The sequence below is a fragment of the Mustelus asterias genome, chromosome 7 (genome assembly GCF_964213995.1).
Source record: "Mustelus asterias chromosome 7, sMusAst1.hap1.1, whole genome shotgun sequence".
Taxonomy (NCBI): Eukaryota; Metazoa; Chordata; class Chondrichthyes; order Carcharhiniformes; family Triakidae; genus Mustelus; species Mustelus asterias.
In genome coordinates, this window is record NC_135807.1 from 12,127,373 (window position 1) to 12,146,590 (window position 19,218).

A 19,218-nucleotide genomic window follows, 5' to 3' on the forward strand; every position below is an offset into this window, starting at 1 on the left:
ATGTAAAGTTATGATTAATAATGGTGACCATGCCATTACAGATCGATTGCAAAAACCCACCTGGTTCACTAATGTTCTTTCGGGAAGGAAACTTGCTGCCCTTACCTGCTGTGGCCCGTACATGACTCCTAACCGTCCTCTGAAGTGGCCTAGCAATTCGCTTAGTTATACCGAGCCACCATACAAAAAAGTCACTGCGGTGACCCGGGGCAAGGGGTGACCTGCCCGGGGACTCACCCCTATAGGCAGTCGAGGGCTGGAGTGTGAGGAGTGCAGGTCATCAATAAACCCTATTATTCCTGTAGCCTGTCTCACTCTGAGTTCTTTGGAGCTACCCCTCCCCGGTAGTCTCAGACTGAACACTGGGTTACGGAGATAGGGCCTGGGTGGAATTGTTGTCGGTGTGGGCTTGATGGTCCAAGTGGCCTCCTTCTGTACTGTAAGGATTCTATGATTCTATGATTCTAAGATACGCTTCGTGTTGGGCATTCGTAAGTGTGGCTTGTTTCAATTTAAAATGAGGAAATATTTATCGCACAATGCATGGTGTAATTCCTGTGTTAACACAGCCCATTAGTGTGGATAAAAATAGCACATTATTGCAGGTGAACAGGATGGTGCTAATTTGCTGGAATGTTTTACCAATTTAAACTTGGAAGTCATGCGTCAATGGAATACGACACTGTTCAAGAAGTGCTCATTTGTGCATGGGATTGTTGCTTGAGGTGCTCGAGAGGTTCAAGTCTTTTGCATGTCGCAGTTCAGATATTACAGGTTCAAAGAAGAGGAGCTGGTTACATGATGTGAACAGTTTGTATGTAGTTGCCTGACTAAGCCATGGTTGTACAGTGTATCATACTGAGACCTGTGCCTTCTAAAAGCTTAATAAATAGAGGCAGAGAGTAAAGAAGTCAAGACTGTTGTGTAATGCGGGGCGTAACCCCTTTAAGCGGATGGGTCAGGTGATCTGGGGAAAGGGTTGACCTGCCCGGGGACCCACCCCTACAGGTAGTTGAGGGCTGGAGTGCGAGGAGTACAGGTCATCAATAAATCCGATTGTTCCTGTGGCTATTCCCCGCACCCCCCAACCCTCCCCTCCACCCTTCCCCCTCCGCGCCCCCCCCCCCGACCCCCCCAACCCCAACCTCCCCGGTAGTCTCAGACTTAACACTAGCGGTAAGATCGGTACCTTGCTTCCACGGCTGTGAGGGAGGAGCAAGGATTTTCTTTGGTAAACCTGTATAAAACAGTGCAGCCCAACGACCAGAGTCCACGACTTCTCTCCTTGACCCTGACTCACGAGGATGGGGAACAAATGCTGGCTTTGCCCGTGATGCGCCACATCACGGTGGCACGGTGGCACAGTGGTTAACACAGCTGCCTCACAGCTCCAGGGACCTGGGTTTGATCCCTGGCTTGGGTCACTGCCTGTGTGGTGTTTGCAAATTCTCCCCATGTCTGCGTGGGTTTCCTCCGGGTGCTCCGGTTTCCTCCCACACTCCAAAGATGTGCGGGCTAGGTGCATTGGCCATTGCTAAATTGTCCCTTAGTGTCCCGGGATGCGTAAGTTAGAGGGATTAGCGGGGTAAATATGTGGGGTTACGGGGTCGGGGCTGTGGTCGGTGCAGACTCGATGGGCCGAATGGCCTCCTTCTGCACTGTAGAGATTCTATGATTCCTATGATTATGATCAAATGAAAATATGAAATAACGAGTTGGGAGGGGAGAAGTGAATAGAAAGACAGACCCAGTAACTGACAAGGGAAAGAAGTTGAGGGAACCATGTAAATCGATGTTACATAACTGGGTACATAAAGTATATTAATTTCCACTCTTTTATTGAAAACTATACAGGTATGACCAAACATAATGACACATTTTAATATCCTATTACAAAACTCATTTTTTATTATTCATATATGTCCAAATGAAGGAAATTCTACTGAACCATGGAGTAATGATTGTCTACAGAACTGCACCTGAATTCTTTTTCCCCACAGATTATGACATACGATGGGTTTTCCAACTCTGACATGTAAAAAAAAAAGAACAATTTCTATTTTCCTTCCCTTTGCAGCCTGCAGTGAGTGGTCAAACAGCCCAGAAAGCGTAATGATCCAGGAAAAAGTACTTCCTCGCAATTTTTGGAGAGGACAGAAGGTTCCATTAATTTAATTAGCTTTGCTCATGCTTTTAGTTTGTCCGTATATTCTGGAGTTGAGTTACAATCAGCATGTACTCCCATGCCTGAATCTGGCCCAGCGTACAAACTGGCTCAGACGCGATAGGGCTTGGCTTCATTTTGTTTCACTTATAAATATATCAACGCGTAACAAATAAAAAAAAACGATAAATTCTCCTGTACAAATCAGAAGAGATAATGTTTATAACAGAGCACTGCTGTCATTCTATGTTTCGTTTTCTAAAAAAGTTAAGCAAATGCTCGCAATCCGTTTCTTTTGTGTGTTTTTTTCCATGGGAATTCAGATGTAACTGTACCACTTAAAAAGAGGCAAAGTAAGACTCTTAAAAAATGGTTTCGTATTTACATTTTCTTTTTTAATCTCCAGCCCCACCTCCCGAAACTGTTCCGCGGCTTACAAAAAAAAAATCAATCATTCCGACGGTTGGGATTAAGAGTTCATACTGTCCTTGGAGCTGCCGTACATGTCTGCCAGTTTCTTGAAGCGGGGTCCCCAGTCACTGAGGTAATCATAATTCTGATCCGACGCTGAAGTAATGGACTCCAAGGAGCTGAGCGACTCTGCCACCGAGCCGTTCCCCTCGAAGGCGTACGTCTGCAGAGAGTCATAGGGCGGAGCGCAGGGATCGGTGTCCGCGCCCTTCATCCGCTCCCAGATAAATTCCCTGAACATAACGTTATCGGGAGACAGCTTGTGCGCCGCTTTGGAAAAGAGCTGGATTTCGGGCGTCACGTCCCGGCGCACTTTCACCTCCTGGATGAAGTTGAGGTTCCGCAGCGTGGCCATGTCGAAAGCTTCCGTGTCCTCCTCGCCACCTCCCTCGTCGTCGTACCTGACGATGTTTTCCCGGATGTCCTTCTCTTCGTCAAATATCAAAGGCTCCTTCTTGCGTCTCCTCAGTGTCACAATGAGCAACACCAGCACTGCAACACATACACAGAGCAAAGAGAACATTCAAAATCTGCCTCACCAGGGGTACAGATGCAGAAGGAGGCCATTTTCCCCCTCGAGCCTATTCCATCATTCTGTCATGGAGGGTCTCTATACTAACTCCACCTTCACTTGCTTTGGCTCCACTACTATGTAGGAGGCCTTGTGCCACAGTGGGTTAGCGCCCCTACCTCTGAGCCAGGAGCTCTGGGTTCGAGTCCCATTAAGAGTTTTAACAACACCAGGTTAAAGTCCAACAGGTTTATTTGGTAGCAATTGCCATTAGCTTTCGGAGCGCTGCTCCTTCGTCAGATGGAGTGGATATCTGCTCGCAAACAAGGCACACAGAGACACAAAATCAAGTTACAGAATACTGATTAGAATGCGAATCTTTACAGCTAATCAAGTCTTAAAGATACAGATAATGTGAGTGGAGGGAGCATTAAGCGCAGGTTAAAGAAATGTATCTTGTCTCCACACAGGACAGCCAGTGAGATTCTGCAAGTCCAGGAGGCAAGCTGTGGGGGTTACCGATAGTATGACATGAACCCAAGATCCCGGTTTAGGCCGTCCTCATGTGTGCGGAACTTGGCTATCAGTTTCTGCTCAGCGACTCTGCGCTGTCGTGTGTCGTGAAGGCCGCCTTGGAGAACGCTTACCCGAAGATCAGACGCCGAATGCCCGTGACAGCAGTCACCTGTGCCTAATGTTCCCTCCACTCACATTGTCTGTATCTTTAAGACTTGATTAGCTGTAAAGATTCGCATTCTAATCAGTATTCTGTAACTTGATTTTGTGTCTCTGTGTGCCTTGTTTGGGAGCAGATATCCACTCCATCTGACGAAGGAGCAGGGCTCCAAAAGCTAATGGCATTTGCTACCAAATAAACCTATTGGACATTAACCTGGTGCTGTTAAAACTCTTACTGTGTTTACCCCAGACTAACGCCGGCATCTCCACTTCGAGTCCCATCCCAGGACTTGGTGGTCAAGGAAGGTCCGTTCATAACGTGGTCAAACAGATTGAGTGTGTCAACCTGTAAATCCTTCCAAACACGCCAATGGCTGACGGTAAGATTGGGAGAGAATCCGGGTCAGTCACGCTTGATGTGGTGTGGTGCCCCTCAATCTATAAACCCCTGGTAACAGACTAGCAATCTGTCCTGGGATTTACTAGCCATGGAAACAGATGAAATTCTGCGATGACGCAACAAGGCCAACTGCGAACCTCAAACAAGAATTCCCATTTCAAACATTCATAATGGTGCAAAAGCGAAATCGTTAAAGATACACGACATACCTAGTAGTGTCAGGACACAGGCCAAGATGGCAATGAGAGCTCCAGTGCTAAGGCCAGCGGGCAGGACAAAAGCTTCGGCGTTGCATGAGTGGGCGATGCCCTCGCTGTCGCAGCCGCAGACGCGGACAGTCAGAGTGTTGGTGCTGCTCAGAGATGGCGTCCCGTTGTCCACAATTACAATGGGCAGGAAGTAGACTGCTTGCTCCTGTCGACTGAACCCAGCTCTTCGAGTCACAATTGTGGCCGTGTTATCTAAACAGTTTTTTTGGAAAAATCATCAGGCTATTTTTATATAGAATTCCATAGAACTGTGCACAACAAAGAAATTCAACCTAACATGTCCATGATGGTGTTTCACCAGCACACCAACAGCTCCATTTTCTCAGACTAAGGAAATTTGGCCTGTCAGCTACGACTCTCACCAACCTTTACAGATGCACCATAGAAAGCAACCTTTCTGGTTGTATCACAGCTTGGCTCCTGCTCCACAAGAAACTACAAGGGGTCGTGAACATAGCCCAATTCATCATTCAAACCAGCTTCCCATCCATTGACTCTGTCTACACTTCCTGCTGCCTCGGCAAAGCAGCCAGCAAAATTAAGGACCCCACACACCCCGGACATTCTCTCTTCCACCTTCTTCCATCAGGAAAAAGATACAAAAGTCTGAGGTCACGTACCAACCGACTCAAGAACAGCTTCTTCCCTGCTGCCGTCAGACTTGTGAATGGACCGACCTCACATTAAGTTGATCTTTTTCTACACCCTCGCTATGTCTGTAACACTACATTCTGCAACTCTCTCCTTTCCTTCTCTATGAATGGTATGCTTTGTCTATATAGTGCACAAGAAACAATACTTTTCACTGTATGTTAATACATGTGACAATAATAAATCAAATCAAATTCTGCTCCTACTCTACTTCCTCAAGCCCCATCAACATCATCTTTTAACCCTTTCCCACTCGTCAACTTGTCTAATTTCGCCTGAAAGGCATCAGTGCTATTTTGTTTTCATTGATGGGACATGAGCGTCGCTGGCCAACCAGCATTTATTGTCCATCCCTAGTTGCCCTTGGGAAGGTGGTGGTGAGCTGCCATCTTGAATCGCTGCAGTCCATGTGACCCACAATGCCGTTAGGGAGGGAATTCCAGGATTCTGACCCAGTGATTGCGAAGGAATGGCCGATATATTTCCAGGTCAGGATGGTGAGCGGCTTGGAGGGGAACTTGCAGCTGGTGGTGTTCCCATGTATTTGCTGCCCTTGTCCTACCTGCCACAACCGCGCCAAGTCGCAGCAAGTTCCACATTTTAAACACATTCTCGTAGAAAAATTCCCTCCGGAATTCGCCATTGGAGTTTTAGGTGGCCATCTTATTGTAAAAAATCACCATAGTCCCAGATGACCATAGGCTGATCTCTCCTTTGAGGGAGAGAGCTAACTGATGGTGATTTAACCTGAGGATCATCACACCTCAGGCAAAGGCCAAGGTTGAGAAGGTGGGGCCTTCATGGATAACCTCAGCCAGTATGGATATTGAACCTGCGCTGTTGACGGTGCTCTGAGATATTTACGATGGCAATGTAGTTAGCACTGCTGCCTCATAGCGCCAGGGACCCGAGTTCGATTCCAATCATGGGTGACTGTGTGGAGTTTACATGTTCTCCCCGTGTCCGGGTGCTCCGGTGTCCTCCCACACTCCAAAGATGTGCAGGTTAGGTGGATTGGCCATGCTATATTGCCCCTTAATGTCCCAGGGTGTGTGGGTTAGATGGATTAACCATGGGAAATGTGTGGGGTCACGGGGACAGAACTAGGAGATGACCTGGGTAAGATACTCTGTCAGAGAGTCGGTACAGACTCAATGGGCCAAATGGCCTGCTTCTGCCCTGTAGGGAATTATGATATACGTACACATATATACTATATACATACAAATAGAGACATATACAATATGGGGCACAATGGCACAGTGGTTAGCACTGCTGCCTCACAGCACCAGGGACCCGGGTTCGATTACCACCTTGGGTGACTGTCTGTGTGGAGTTTGCACATTCTCCCTGTGTCTGTGTGGGTTTCCACTCACAGTCCAAAAATGTGTGGGTTAGGTGGATTGGCTGTGCTAAATTGCCTCTCAGTGTCAGGGAGGCTAGCTAGGGTAAATGCTTGGAGTTGTGGGGAAAGGACCTGAGTGGGATTGTGGTCGGTGCAGGCTCGATGGGCCGAATGGCCTCCTTCTGTTGGATTCTATGATTCTATGTATGTATAAATATATGGCTCCTGGTTTTCAGATAATAAATCTGATACAAAATATAACAATTATAAATTGCTTTCTGTATTCATTCAATGAACAATAGATACCCGTTATATTATATAAGTATATGCAACTCAGTGTAACATGTGATCCAGTGTTATACTCATTTGGCACAACACAGTGAACTATTGGATGTGACTTATTACGATGAAAGTCAGTGCCTATTAAATACTTCCATTTTCTCCCCACTTGTTTTACTTTAAATAGGCAGCAGAGAATTTGTCTTTTGCGTTCCTATCTCACTCAGTGGCTGGGCACGCCCTTGAGTACATTACAGCTTAATTATGAGGCACCCCGTCGTCATCCATCATTCGGCGACACAAGGACATGTTGTGCGGGTGTCACAGGTCCCCAGCATTTACGCACTTTGATTGATCAGCTCCAGGGCGAACAACATGTTTGCATTGAAAAGCCATTAACAGAGCAAAAAAAAACATTTTTGTCACACTGTCATATCACAATGTAAAATACGCGACATTAAGAAAAAGGTCACCTCTCTTTTCATGTCTTCCCAAACCAATTTACAGAATCATTTGCCCGTATTGCCAGAGAATAAAACATCGACGTTTCTCTTTTCTAAGCACCTCGCTTGAATTTTTTTGTTGTTTTCATTTCTGTTAGGTCACCTTGACCCGACCGATATAACGCTGGCAGGAAGTTGCGTAAAAGCCCAAATACCATTGAAATTTTAGACCGTTGACCAGATTAAGAGGGACGAACACAGGGAGGCATTTCTCTCCCGCTCCGCAGTGCGTGTTTGGCAGCACTGGGTGACGGTGCCCCGGGTGCTGGCAGAGCAATTTTATGGTGCCACCGTTGTCGACAGGGTTTCCTATTGAACGTACCCCTCACCTCCAGAAAACCCACGGCAGGGGTGCACTGGCGGGGACGGCACGGTGACACAGTGGTTAGCACTGCTGCTTCACAGCGCCAGGGACCCAGGTTCGATTCCCGGCTTGGGTCACTGTCTGTGTGGACTCTGCGCGTTCTCTCCATGTCTGCGTGGGTTTCCTTCGGGTGCTCCGGTTTCCTCCCACAGTCTGAAAGACGTGGTGGCTAGATGCATTGATCCGAACAGGTGCCGGAGTGTGGCGACTAGGGGAATTTCACAGTAACTTCATTGCAGTGTTAATGTAAGCCTTACTTGTGACAAATTAATAAACTTCACTTTACACTGTTCATGGGACCATAACATCCCCCCCCCCCTCCCCTCCTCCTCCAAGTGTGAATGGCAGCAAGATTTCAGCGATACCATTTCAAAGAATCGCTACATTGCAGCAGGAAGACACTTGGTCCATTAACTCTGCCTAATCCTAACCCCTAATCCACCAAACCTACACATCTTTGGACACTAAGGGTCAATTTAGCATGGCCAATCTACCTAACCTACACATCTTTGGACACAAAGGGGCAATTTAGCATGGCCTATCCACCTAACCTGCATATCTTTGGACACAAAGGGACAAGTTAGCATGGCCAATCAACTTAACCTGCAGATCTTTGGACACAGAGGGACAATTGAGCATGGCCAATCCACCTAACCCGCAGATCTTTGGACACAAAGGGGCAATTTAGCATGGCCTATCCACCTAACCTGCATATCTTTGGACACAAAGGGACAAGTTAGCATGGCCAATCCACTTAACCCGCAGATCTTTGGACTGTGGGAGGAAACTGGAGCACCTGAAGAAAACCCATGCAGACACGGGGAGAACGTGCAAACTCCGCACAGACAGTGACCCAAGCCGAGAATCGAACCCGGGTCCCTGTCGCTGTGAGGCAGCAGTGCTAACCACTGTGAAAAAGTTGCTTTGTGAAAATGAGGGATCACCTTCATCTAGGTGTACGCGATGATTCACAAAGAATCGTTACTGACCAGGCAGCTAATCCATATTTTTTATATTCCGACAGGGACCGATAAATCTATAACTGGTGTCCGGCAGCAAGAATGGGTTTGTTTTCTGCTCAGAGTCAGTGATAAACGTGTAAGAGAAAAGATATAAGCCACAAAACAGCGATTGACCCAGACATTAATGCAGCAGGATATCAATAGGTACCTTTGTTATCTTGCACCGTGAAGTTCAGGTTACTGGCAGCGCCGGGAGCAAGGGAAAAATAAAAATGGTGTCCGTTGGGTGGTTTATCTTTGTCCACTGCTCTGATTCGCTGTATTATCTGTAATTGCAGCAAAAGATTAGATTTGATTTGATTCCTGAAGCACCAGTGAAAGAACTCAACCGTTCCAGGTCAAATTCAGAAGGACAAGATAATTTCATGAGACAAATATACACTTGCAAAATCTTGTAAAGAGCCATGTAAGATAAAGGTATAAGGAAACAGAGGATGGGGAAACTACCAACTATTCAGTGCAGCTTTCCATAAATTACACCCAATCTGATAGATCTCCGAGTTTATTCGGATGCATGATATCTACGTAAAGGCTCCGAAATAGCAACTGTTCTTTATCTGTGCTTCCATCGCATAAGGGCACACATTCTAATTCGTATGCTGAGGTTGTGGAGATGGGTCTGTAAATATAGAACGAATCATGGAATAGAATCATAGAATCCCTGCAGCACAGAAGGAGGCCATTTGGCCCATCGAGTCTGCACCAACCACAATCCCACCCAGTCTCTATTCCCGTAACCAGACATGTTTACCCTGCTAATCCCACTGACACTAAGGGACAATTTATCACGGCCAACCAACCTAACCCGCACACCTTTGGATTGTGGGGGGAAACCGGAGCACCCGGAGGAAACCCACGCAGACACGGGCGGCACGGTGGCACAGCTGGGCGGTACGGTGGCACAGTGGTTAGCACTGCTGCCTCACAGCTCCAGGGACCTGGGTTCAATTCCCAGCTTGGGTCACTGTCTGTGCGGAGTTTGCACGTTCTCCCAATCATGATTGGCCATGATAAATTGCCCCCTTAGTGTCCCGGGATACATAGGGATAAGTGGGGTAAATATGTGGGGTTGCAGGGATATGGCCTGGGTGGGATTGTTGTCGGTGCAGGCTTGATGGGCCGAATGGCCTCCTTCTGCACTGTCGGGATTCAATGATTCTATGATTCTATGAACGTGCAAACTCGAGGCCAGTGACAGTGACCCAAGGCCAGAGTTGAACCCAGGACCCTGGCACTGTGAGGCAGCAGTGCTAACCACTGTGCCACTGTGTTTGTGAAGATATAAAAGTTTTGGAAAAATGCTATAGAGGGAAAGAAAATAGTGCGTGGTCCCTTTAAAAGCCGGTTGTGAGTTCAGTGCTTGGATGCAGAGTACACACAGAGTACAGTCGCAGCATTTGTTTCACAGGCCAAGCATCAGGGTTGCCTTGGTAACAGGCTTTTGCATTTTAATAGCCTATCAGTTTAAAAAAGACAATCAGCTATTAAGAGCCTATCAGATTTGAATTTGTTACTGTTGACAACTTCAGACCAATCATGGCGTCGGAAAATTGGCGTCGGAAAATTGTGAGGTCATCGCAAGTATAAAGGCCAGAGCAACAGCCAGCTCAGAGGAACATCTCTTGAGCCAGGGAAGCAGTTAAAGGCATTTAAGGGTAGTTAGATCAACTGAAACAGTTAGATCTTAACTCTGCCAGCTTCAGATATGTCTTAATAGAATTCACCATTTAACCAGCAAAAAGTACCAAGTCAGACAGCACTTACAGACAGCGGACACCTACAGAAGAACTCCAAATCTTTTCCAAGCCATCAGACCTGGTTGTATATAGTTTTCTGAGAGTGGCTTAAGATTCTGTTATTACTGTTTTGGTACTGAATGGTCCTTGTCTTTATTTGAACAGCATTTCAGTCGAACCATCCTTTAATTAAAATGTTACTGGTTTAGTTAAAGTTCGCGGTTGGTTGAATAAAATAACTTGTTAATTGTTCACTCAAAGCAAGCGTCAGGTCTTTATATGAATGAATCTCTAAACGTTAATGTAGAAAAGTTAACACCTTCCCCAGCACTTTTTTACCGGATTACGAAGCGAGGTAAAAGGGATTAGCCTCTGCCTCGTAACACTTAAAAGAATGTTCGTATTTATTGCTGATTCCCGTCAGGGGAAGAAGGTGGTGCATTGGAAATGTCACTGAACTTGTAATCTAGAGACTGAAGAGTGAGACGAGTAAGGGCTAATACTCTCCAGAGGGGGGGAGATTTTCTGTCTCCCCCTCATGATGTGTTTTGTGGTGGCAGAAGCCATTGGCCAGCGGTGGGATCTCATAGTCCTGCCACTGTCAGCGGGGTTTCCAGTTGTTTGCACCCTCCACTGCCGAGGATCCCAGATCCGGTGGGGGTTTGGGGGGAGTACCATCGGTGGGATTGGAAGATCCGACTGGCAGGAAGAGCCAGAAAATCCCAACCATGGTTTCAAATCATGGGATGAAAAACTGGACTTATAAGGAGCGTTTGAGGGCTCTGGGTCTGTACTCGATGGAGTATAGAAGGATGCGGGGTGGGGGGGGTGGAAATCTCATTGAAACTTACAGAATACTGAGAGGCCTGGATAGAGTGGATGTGGGGAAGATGTTTCCATTACAAAGAACAAAGAACAGTACAGCACAGGAAACAGGCCCTTCGGCCCTCCAAGCCTGTGCCGCTCCTTGGTCCAACTAGACCAATTGTTTGTATCCCTCCATTCCCAGGCTGCTCATGTGACTATCCAGGTAAGTCTTAAACGATGTCAGCGTGCCTGCCTCCACCACCCTACTTGGCAGCGCATTCCAGGCCCCCACCACCCTCTGTGTAAAAAAACGTCCCTCTGGTATCTGAGTTATACTTCGCCCCTCTCACCTTGAGCCCGTGACCCCTCGTGATCGTCACCTCCGACCTGGGAAAAAGCTTCCCACTGTTCACCCTATCTATCCCCTTCATAATCTTGTACACCTCTATTAGATCTCCCCTCATTCTCCGTCTTTCCAGGGAGAACAACCCCAGTTTACCCAATCTCTCCTCATAGCTAAGACCCTCCATACCAGGCAACATCCTGGTAAACCTTCTCTGCACTCTCTCTAACGCCTCCACGTCCTTCTGGTAGTGCGGCGACCAGAACTGGACGCAGTACTCCAAATGTGGCCTAACCAGCATTCTATACAGCTGCATCATCAGACTCCAGCTTTTATACTCTATACCCCGTCCTATAAAGGCAAGCATACCATATGCCTTCTTCACCACCACCTTCTCCACCTGTGTTGTCACCTTCAAGGATTTGTGGACTTGCACACCTAGGTCCCTCTGTGTTTCTATACTCCTGATGACTCTGCCATTTATTGTATAACTCCTCCCTACATTATTTCTTCCAAAATGCATCACTTCGCATTTATCCGGATTAAACTCCATCTGCCACCTCTCCGCCCAATTTTCCAGCCTTTCTATATCCTGCTGTAGTGCCCGACAATGCTCTTCGCTATCCGCAAGTCCAGCCATCTTCGTGTCATCCGCAAACTTGCTGATTACACCAGTTACACCTTCTTCCAAATCATTTATATATATCACAAATAGCAGAGGTCCCAGTACATTAGTAGGAGAGATGCGGATCCGAGGGCACAGCCTCAGAGTAAAGGGATGACCCTTTAGAACTAAGATGAGGAGGAATTTCTTCACCCAGAGGGTGGTGAATCTATGGAATTAATTTCCACAGAAAGCTGTGGAGACCAGATCATTGAATGTATTTAAGACAGAGATAGATAGATTCTGAGACCCAACGTTTCGAGTCTAGATGACCATTTGTCAGAGCTCTGACAAAGGGTCATCTAGACTCAAAACATTGGCTCTATTCTCTCACCACAGATGCTGTCAGACCTGCTGAGATTTTCCAGCATTTTCTGTTTTCGTTTCAGATTGCAGCATCTGCAGTAATTTGATTTTAGAGAGGTACTTGATTGGTAAGCGGATTAAAGGTGAAGGGGAAAAGGCGGGAGAATGGGATTGTGAAACCTATCAGCCATGATCGAATGATGGAATGGTATTCGATGGGCCGAATGGTCTAATTCTGCTCCTATATCTTATGAAATCGCATCATGACAGCTGGTGGAATTTAAACTCTGTTAATATATTTGGATAGTCAGATTAATATCTGTTAATATAATTGGATAGTCAGAAGCTTTTTCCCAGGGTGGAAGAGTCAATTACTAGGGGGCACAGGTTTAAGGTGCGAGGGGCAAGGTTTAAAGGAGATGTACGAGGCAGATGTTTTACACAGAGAGTAGTGGGTGCCTGGAACTCGTTGCCGGGGGAGGTAGTGGAAGCGGATACGGTAGTGACTTTTAAGGGGCGTCTTGACAAATATATGAATAGGATGGGAACAGAGGGATATGGTCCCTGGAAGGGTCGGGAGTTTTAGTTCAGTCGGGCAGCATGGTCAGTGCAGGCTTGGAGGGCCGAAGGGCCTGTTCCTGTGCTGTAATTTTCTTTGTTCTTTGTAATATATCAGGAACTGAAAGCTCATCTCAGTAATGGTGACCGTAAAACTATCATCGATTGCTGCAAAAGCCCAACTCGTTCATTTTAGGGAAGGAAATCTGCCGTCTTTGTCTGGCAGTCGTGTCAGCAATGTGGCTAACTATTAACTGCCCTCTGAAATCGCCCGAGCAAGCCACTCAGTTCGAGGGCAATTAGGGATGGGCAACAAATACTGGTGTGGAGATGCCGGCGTTGGGCTGGGGTAAACAGAGTAAGAAGTTTAACAACACCAGGTTAAAGTCCAACAGGTTTATTTGGTAGCAAACGCCACACAAGCTTTCGGAGCTGCAAGCACCTTCTTCAGGTGAGTGGGAATTCTGTTCACAAACAGAGCATATAAAGACACAAACACAATTTACATGAATAATGGTTGGCCTCCTTCTGCACTGTAGGGATTCTATGGTGGGTTTTTGGTTAGTTAAAGGTATTGTGGGATTCTGGGGTAGGGTATATGGAGTGAGGTTGCAGATTTCACCAAATTCTTTTGATTTCTCCTGCTCTCCATCCTATGACAGTGCTTCCCCTTTGTTCTACCTGTCCCTCCCCCTTCTATTCGTATAAAAACCCTCATATTTCAAATCTTTCAGCGGCTCTGATGAAAGGTTTTTCCAATGTTGCCCAACACAAGTGCCACCCAATGACCATCTCCAACGAGAGAGAATCTAACCATTTCCACTTGAGCTTCAATGGTAACACCATCGCAGAATCCCCCACCATCAACATACCAGGGGTTACCATTGACTAGAAACTGAACTGGACTGAATCTCTCCACTCATGCTGTTTTGTTTCTTAAAGACTTGATTAGTTGTAAGTATTCGCATTCCAACCATTATTCATGTAAATTGAGTCTGTGTCTTTATATGCTCTGTTTGTGAACAGAATTCCCACTCACCTGAAGAAGGGGCTTGCAGCTCCGAAAGCTTGTCATAGAATCATAGAAATCATAGAAACCCTACAGTGCAGAAGGAGGCCATTCGGCCCATCGAGTCTGCACCGACCACAATCCCACCCAGGCCCTACTCCCATATCCCTACACATTTACCCGCTAAGCCCTCTAACCTACGCATCTCAGGACTCTAAGGGGCAATTTTTAAGCATGGCCAATCAACCTAACCCGCACATCTTTGGACTGTGGGAGGAAACCGGAGCACCCGGAGGAAACCCACGCAGACACGAGGAGAATGTGCAAACTCCACACAGACAGTGACCCAAGCCGGGAATCGAACCCAGGTCCCTGGAGCTGTGAAGCAGCAGTGCTAACCACTGTGCTACCGTGCCGCCCCTTGTGTGGCTTTTGCTACCAAATAAACCTGTTGGACTTTAACCTGGTGTTGTTAAACTTCTTAACAAATACTGGCCCATATCCCATACACTTCTTGGACCACTGCAGCCCATGCAATGCAGGAACATTCACAACGGTGTTAGAGTTGGAGAAATTTGACCCAGCGACAGTGAATGGTCATAGTGGTGGATAGGGTGCTGATAAATAAGTTGCTTTATCCGGGATGGTGTTGAGCTTTTTGAGTGTTGTTGGAGCTGCACCTGTGGAAATTAAGCTGTAATTCCAGCTGTGGCCAAATACTTAATTCACTTTGCTCTGTGAGATTAAGGATACTCACTTCAAATAAAGCACCATGGGGTTGCTGGGATTTCTGAAACTATAGTTAAAAGCAGTTTAAAAACTGCAAATGCTGGTGTGGAAATAGGTTAGAACAACACAAACAGGCAACTCCAATATGGAAACAAGGCCTTCAATGAGGCCAGTGCTTGCGTATTCAGGATGAGCGACTAATCTAAACCTTTGTCAGTTTCATAAACACTATGCTCCCAGCCTTGGCCACAGGATGAAAATACGACCCTTTAAATCACAAAATTCCAAAGAACAAAATACGGTGAACTATAACTGCGACATTGTTTGTATGAATCAGGAGAATACCTTGCAGTGCATTGTGCTGAATGTGTGTTCTCCTTGCTTGCACGTAATTCAAGCTTGTAAGTTTGAGTACTCACTGTGCCGAGTGTTGTTTGTACCCAAGTCAACTATAGTGCTGAGTGTTGTCTGCACCCAGATATTCAACGCACCCATCCAGGCAAGTGGAGAGTATTCCATCACACTCCTGACCTGTGCCTTGTAGGTGGTGGACAGGCTTTGGGGAGTGGAGAGGTGAGTTATTCATCCCAGGATTCCTAGTCTCTGACCTGCTCTGGTAGCCACAGTATTTACATGGCGGGTCCAGTTCAGTTTCTGGTCAATGGTAACCCCTGGTATGTTGACGGTGGGGGATTCTGCGATGGTGTTACCATTGAAGCTCAAGTGGAAATGGTTAGATTCTCTCTCGTTGGAGATGGTCATTGGGTGGCACTTGTGTTGGGCAACATTGGAAAAGCCTTTCATCAGAGCCGCTGAAAGATTTGAAATATGAGGGTTTTTATACGAATAGAAGGGGGAGGGACAGGTAGAACAAAGGGGAAGCACTGTCATAGGATGGAGAGCAGGAGAAATCAAAAGGATTTGGTGAAATCTGCAACCTCACTCCATATACCCTACCCCAGAATCCCACAATACCTTTAACTAACCAAAAACCCACCATAGAATCCCTACAGTGCAGAAGGAGGCCATTTGGCCCATCGAGTCTGCACCGACTACAATCCCACCCAGGCCCTATTCCCGTAACCCCACATACTTCCCTGCTAATCTCTCTGACACTAAGGGACAATTTAGCATGTCCAATCAACCTAACCCGCACATCTTTGGACTGTGGGAGGAAACCGGAGCACCCGGAGGAAACCCACGCAGACTTGGGGAGAACGTGCAAACTCCACACAGACAGTGACCCGAGGCTGGAATTGAACCCAGGTCCCTGGTGCTGTGAGGCAGCAGTACTAACCACTGTGCCACCGTGCTGCCCCAATCTCAGATTTAAAAAAATATTAATCTAGCATCAATTGCCTTCTGTAGAACTAGTTCCAAACTTTCACCATCCTTTGCGTGCAGAAATGTTCCCTAATTTCACTCCTGTTGTGGCAAGCTCTAATTTTATTGACTACGTCCCCTTGTCCCAGACTCCCCAGTGAGCAGAATTCATTTCAAGCTGAGCACTTTTATATGTCTTGAAAACGTCAATCATTTCATCACTTAACCTTCTGAACTCTAGCGATGTAAGCCTATTCTGTTTAATCTCCTCTTGCTCTATTAGCTCAGCACCACCTTCTCAAGGGCAATTAGGGATGGACAGTAAGTGCTGCTCCAATGACATCCCATGATAGAATTTAAGAAAAAATCAATCCAGCTCTCTCCATGGCCCACGTGACGTCCCTCTGATCTGGTGTCCAAAACTGCTTCACAGTCCTTCAGGTGTGATCTAATGGTGACACGGTGGCAAAGTGGTTGGAATTGCTGCCTCACAGGGACAGGGACCCAGGTTTGATTCCAGCCTTGGGTCACTGTCTGTATGTCATTTGCACATTCCCCTCCCATGTCTGCAAGGGTTTCTTCTGGGTGCTCTGGTTTCCTCCCACAATCCAAAGGTGTGCAACTTAGGTGGATTGGCCATGCTAAATTGCCCCTTGGTGTCCAAAGATGTGTAGGTTGGGTGGATTGGCCATGCTAAATTGCCCCTTAGTGTCCAAAGATGTGTAAGTTAGGCAGATTGGCCATGCCAAATTGCCCTTTGGTTTCCAAAGATGTGTAGTTTAGGTGGATTGGCCATGCTAAATTGCCCCTTGGTGTCCAAAGATGTCTAGGATGTGTGGATTGGCCATGCTAATTTGCCCCTTAGTGTCCAAAGATGTGCAGGTTAAGTGGATTGGTGATGGTAAGTGCGTGGAGTTATGGGGGAATAGGGCAGGGAGGAGGACCTGGGTAAATTGCTCTTTTGGAGAGTCAGTGCAATTCAAGGGGATGAATGGCCTTCTTCTGCACTTTCAGGATTCTATGGTTAACGTCATTACCATCTAAATGTATTCCAACTGATCGGAATTTGTACCGAATGGACGTCAGAACCTTGAACATGGTGTTGCGATATCTGACCACTCACAAATTCACTTTACCACCTTTGTTGTAGAAATGGTAACTGAGTTAAAGAATGCACATTCTCACCACTCTCTGGACAAGGGCACTTCCCTTGAACTTGCTCTATCAGCGTTTTCATTCGCACAGAGCAAAGACCTGCATCTGCACTCTGACCCTGCGCTCAGCGGATTTAAGAGCTGTCATTGAGAAACTGTGCAGATTTACCCTGATCTCTTGAAGCTCCATCACCAATCTCAGATTTCCTGTTTAATTCCGACGCAGTTACAGATCTGTCATTCCTCTCAATTAGATTACTTGGAATTGGTGTGGATACTAATTAAAATTTATTCGCAGAGATGGAAGAACGCCCGTGTGCCGTACAACTGAATGCTTTCACGGAATGTTACAGCTTGACGGAACAAACCTTGAAATAGACAACCACGTTGACTGATTTGACACTTCAGTGGATGAGCTTTATTTATTTATCCAGAACCTCTTTACAGCCTTAAACTTGTTAGACAAAAACAATTATTTTGTTTAAGCAGCTGAAAATCTTAGTTACCCCACTGAGACCAATTAGATTGCAATAGTTTTGTAAATGGTACTTCAAGACAGCAGTTTCATATATGCAGAAACCACACGGGCTCTGTACGCCTATTAATTATGAATGAAACATTCTCAAACAAAACTAAGCCACTGTGAAACCTTGTTAGTATAAACTTCATTGCTGTAAATATTTTTGTTCTAATAAGCAAACTGCCATTATTACTTGTAAAGGACGTTAAGTCTTAATCCAAACCAGGTGAGAACTATTTTTGAATTGAATAGGCACATTCCTTGGACGAGGAATTTATCTCATGAAGAAAGGTTGAACACATTGACTCGACATCCATTGGAGTTTAGAAGAATAAGAAGTGATCTGACTGAAACATGTACGATCCCGAGGGGACTTGATTGGGTAGATACCAAGAGGATGTTGCCACTTGTGGGAGATACTAAAACCAGGCGACAAAGTTTAAGAAAAAGAGGTCTTCAATTTAACAGAGATGAGGAGATTTTTTTTCCCCTCAAAGTGTTGTTAGTATGTGTGGTAAACCACTGCGGTGCCTTCGGCACGGTTGAGCTGTATATATTGTTGCCACTACTGTTCATATATGAGACACTCCCTGACACCTTTAATTCGGCTGCACCTTTAACTGGAGGCTCCGCCCTCAGGGTATAAAGGCTGCAGCCCTCCCCCTCCGGCCTTCAGTCGGGAGGTCCACATGCTCAGTATTGTCTGTTTATTGTCTGTTCCACATCGTTCTTTTTTAGCGAATAAAAGCCTTCTGTTCCTGGCAACATCAGCCTTGTCTATTTATCAGACGCGCATCAGTATGTTGAATTCTTCTCCCCAGAAAGCACTGGAATGACACCCCAATCAGGCAGTGGATGAGGCTAGTCCATTTCACTGGGGGGGTGTGCTGTTGCCTGCAATGGTAGTCTGAAATCATAGAATCCCTCCAGTGCAGAAGGAGACCATTTGGCCCATCGAGTCTGCACCGACAATCCCACCCAGGTCCCAACCCCATGACCCCACTCAATTTACCCTGTTAATCCCCCTGACACTGAGGGCAATTTAGCATGGCCAATCCCCCTAACACGCACATCTTTGGACTATGGGAGGAAACCAGAGCACCCAGATTTGATTTGATTTATTATTGTCACATGTATTAACATACAGTGAAAAGTTTGTTTCTTGCACGCTATACAAACAAAACATACCATTCATAGAGAAGGAAATGAGAGAGTGCAGAATGTAGTGTTACAGTCATAGCTAGGCTGTAGAGAAAGATCAACTTAATGCAAGGTAAGTCCATTCAAAAGTCTGGCAGCAGCAGGGAAGAAGCGGTTCTTGAGTCGGTTAGTACATGGCCTCAGACTTTCCCAACGGAAGAAGATGGAAGAGAGAATGTCCGGGGTGCGTGGGGTCCTTGATTATGCTGGCT

General features: G+C 46.3%; 1 protein-coding gene across 1 annotated transcript in view; it reads right to left on the bottom strand.

Annotated features, from left to right (window-relative positions):
• Nucleotides 1-1,823: 1,823 nt before the first annotated feature.
• cdh7a (cadherin 7a) overlaps nucleotides 1,824-19,218 on the bottom strand; it is a 166,819-nt gene continuing 149,424 nt past the window's right edge. The window contains exons 9-11 of the mRNA XM_078215669.1: nucleotides 8,806-8,923; nucleotides 4,434-4,685; nucleotides 1,824-3,127 (exon numbers count right to left, since the gene is read on the bottom strand). Of these exons, the coding sequence (XP_078071795.1) occupies nucleotides 2,634-3,127; nucleotides 4,434-4,685; nucleotides 8,806-8,923 (864 nt within the window). The 3' untranslated portion in view covers nucleotides 1,824-2,633. The remainder of the gene's footprint in view (nucleotides 3,128-4,433; nucleotides 4,686-8,805; nucleotides 8,924-19,218) is intronic.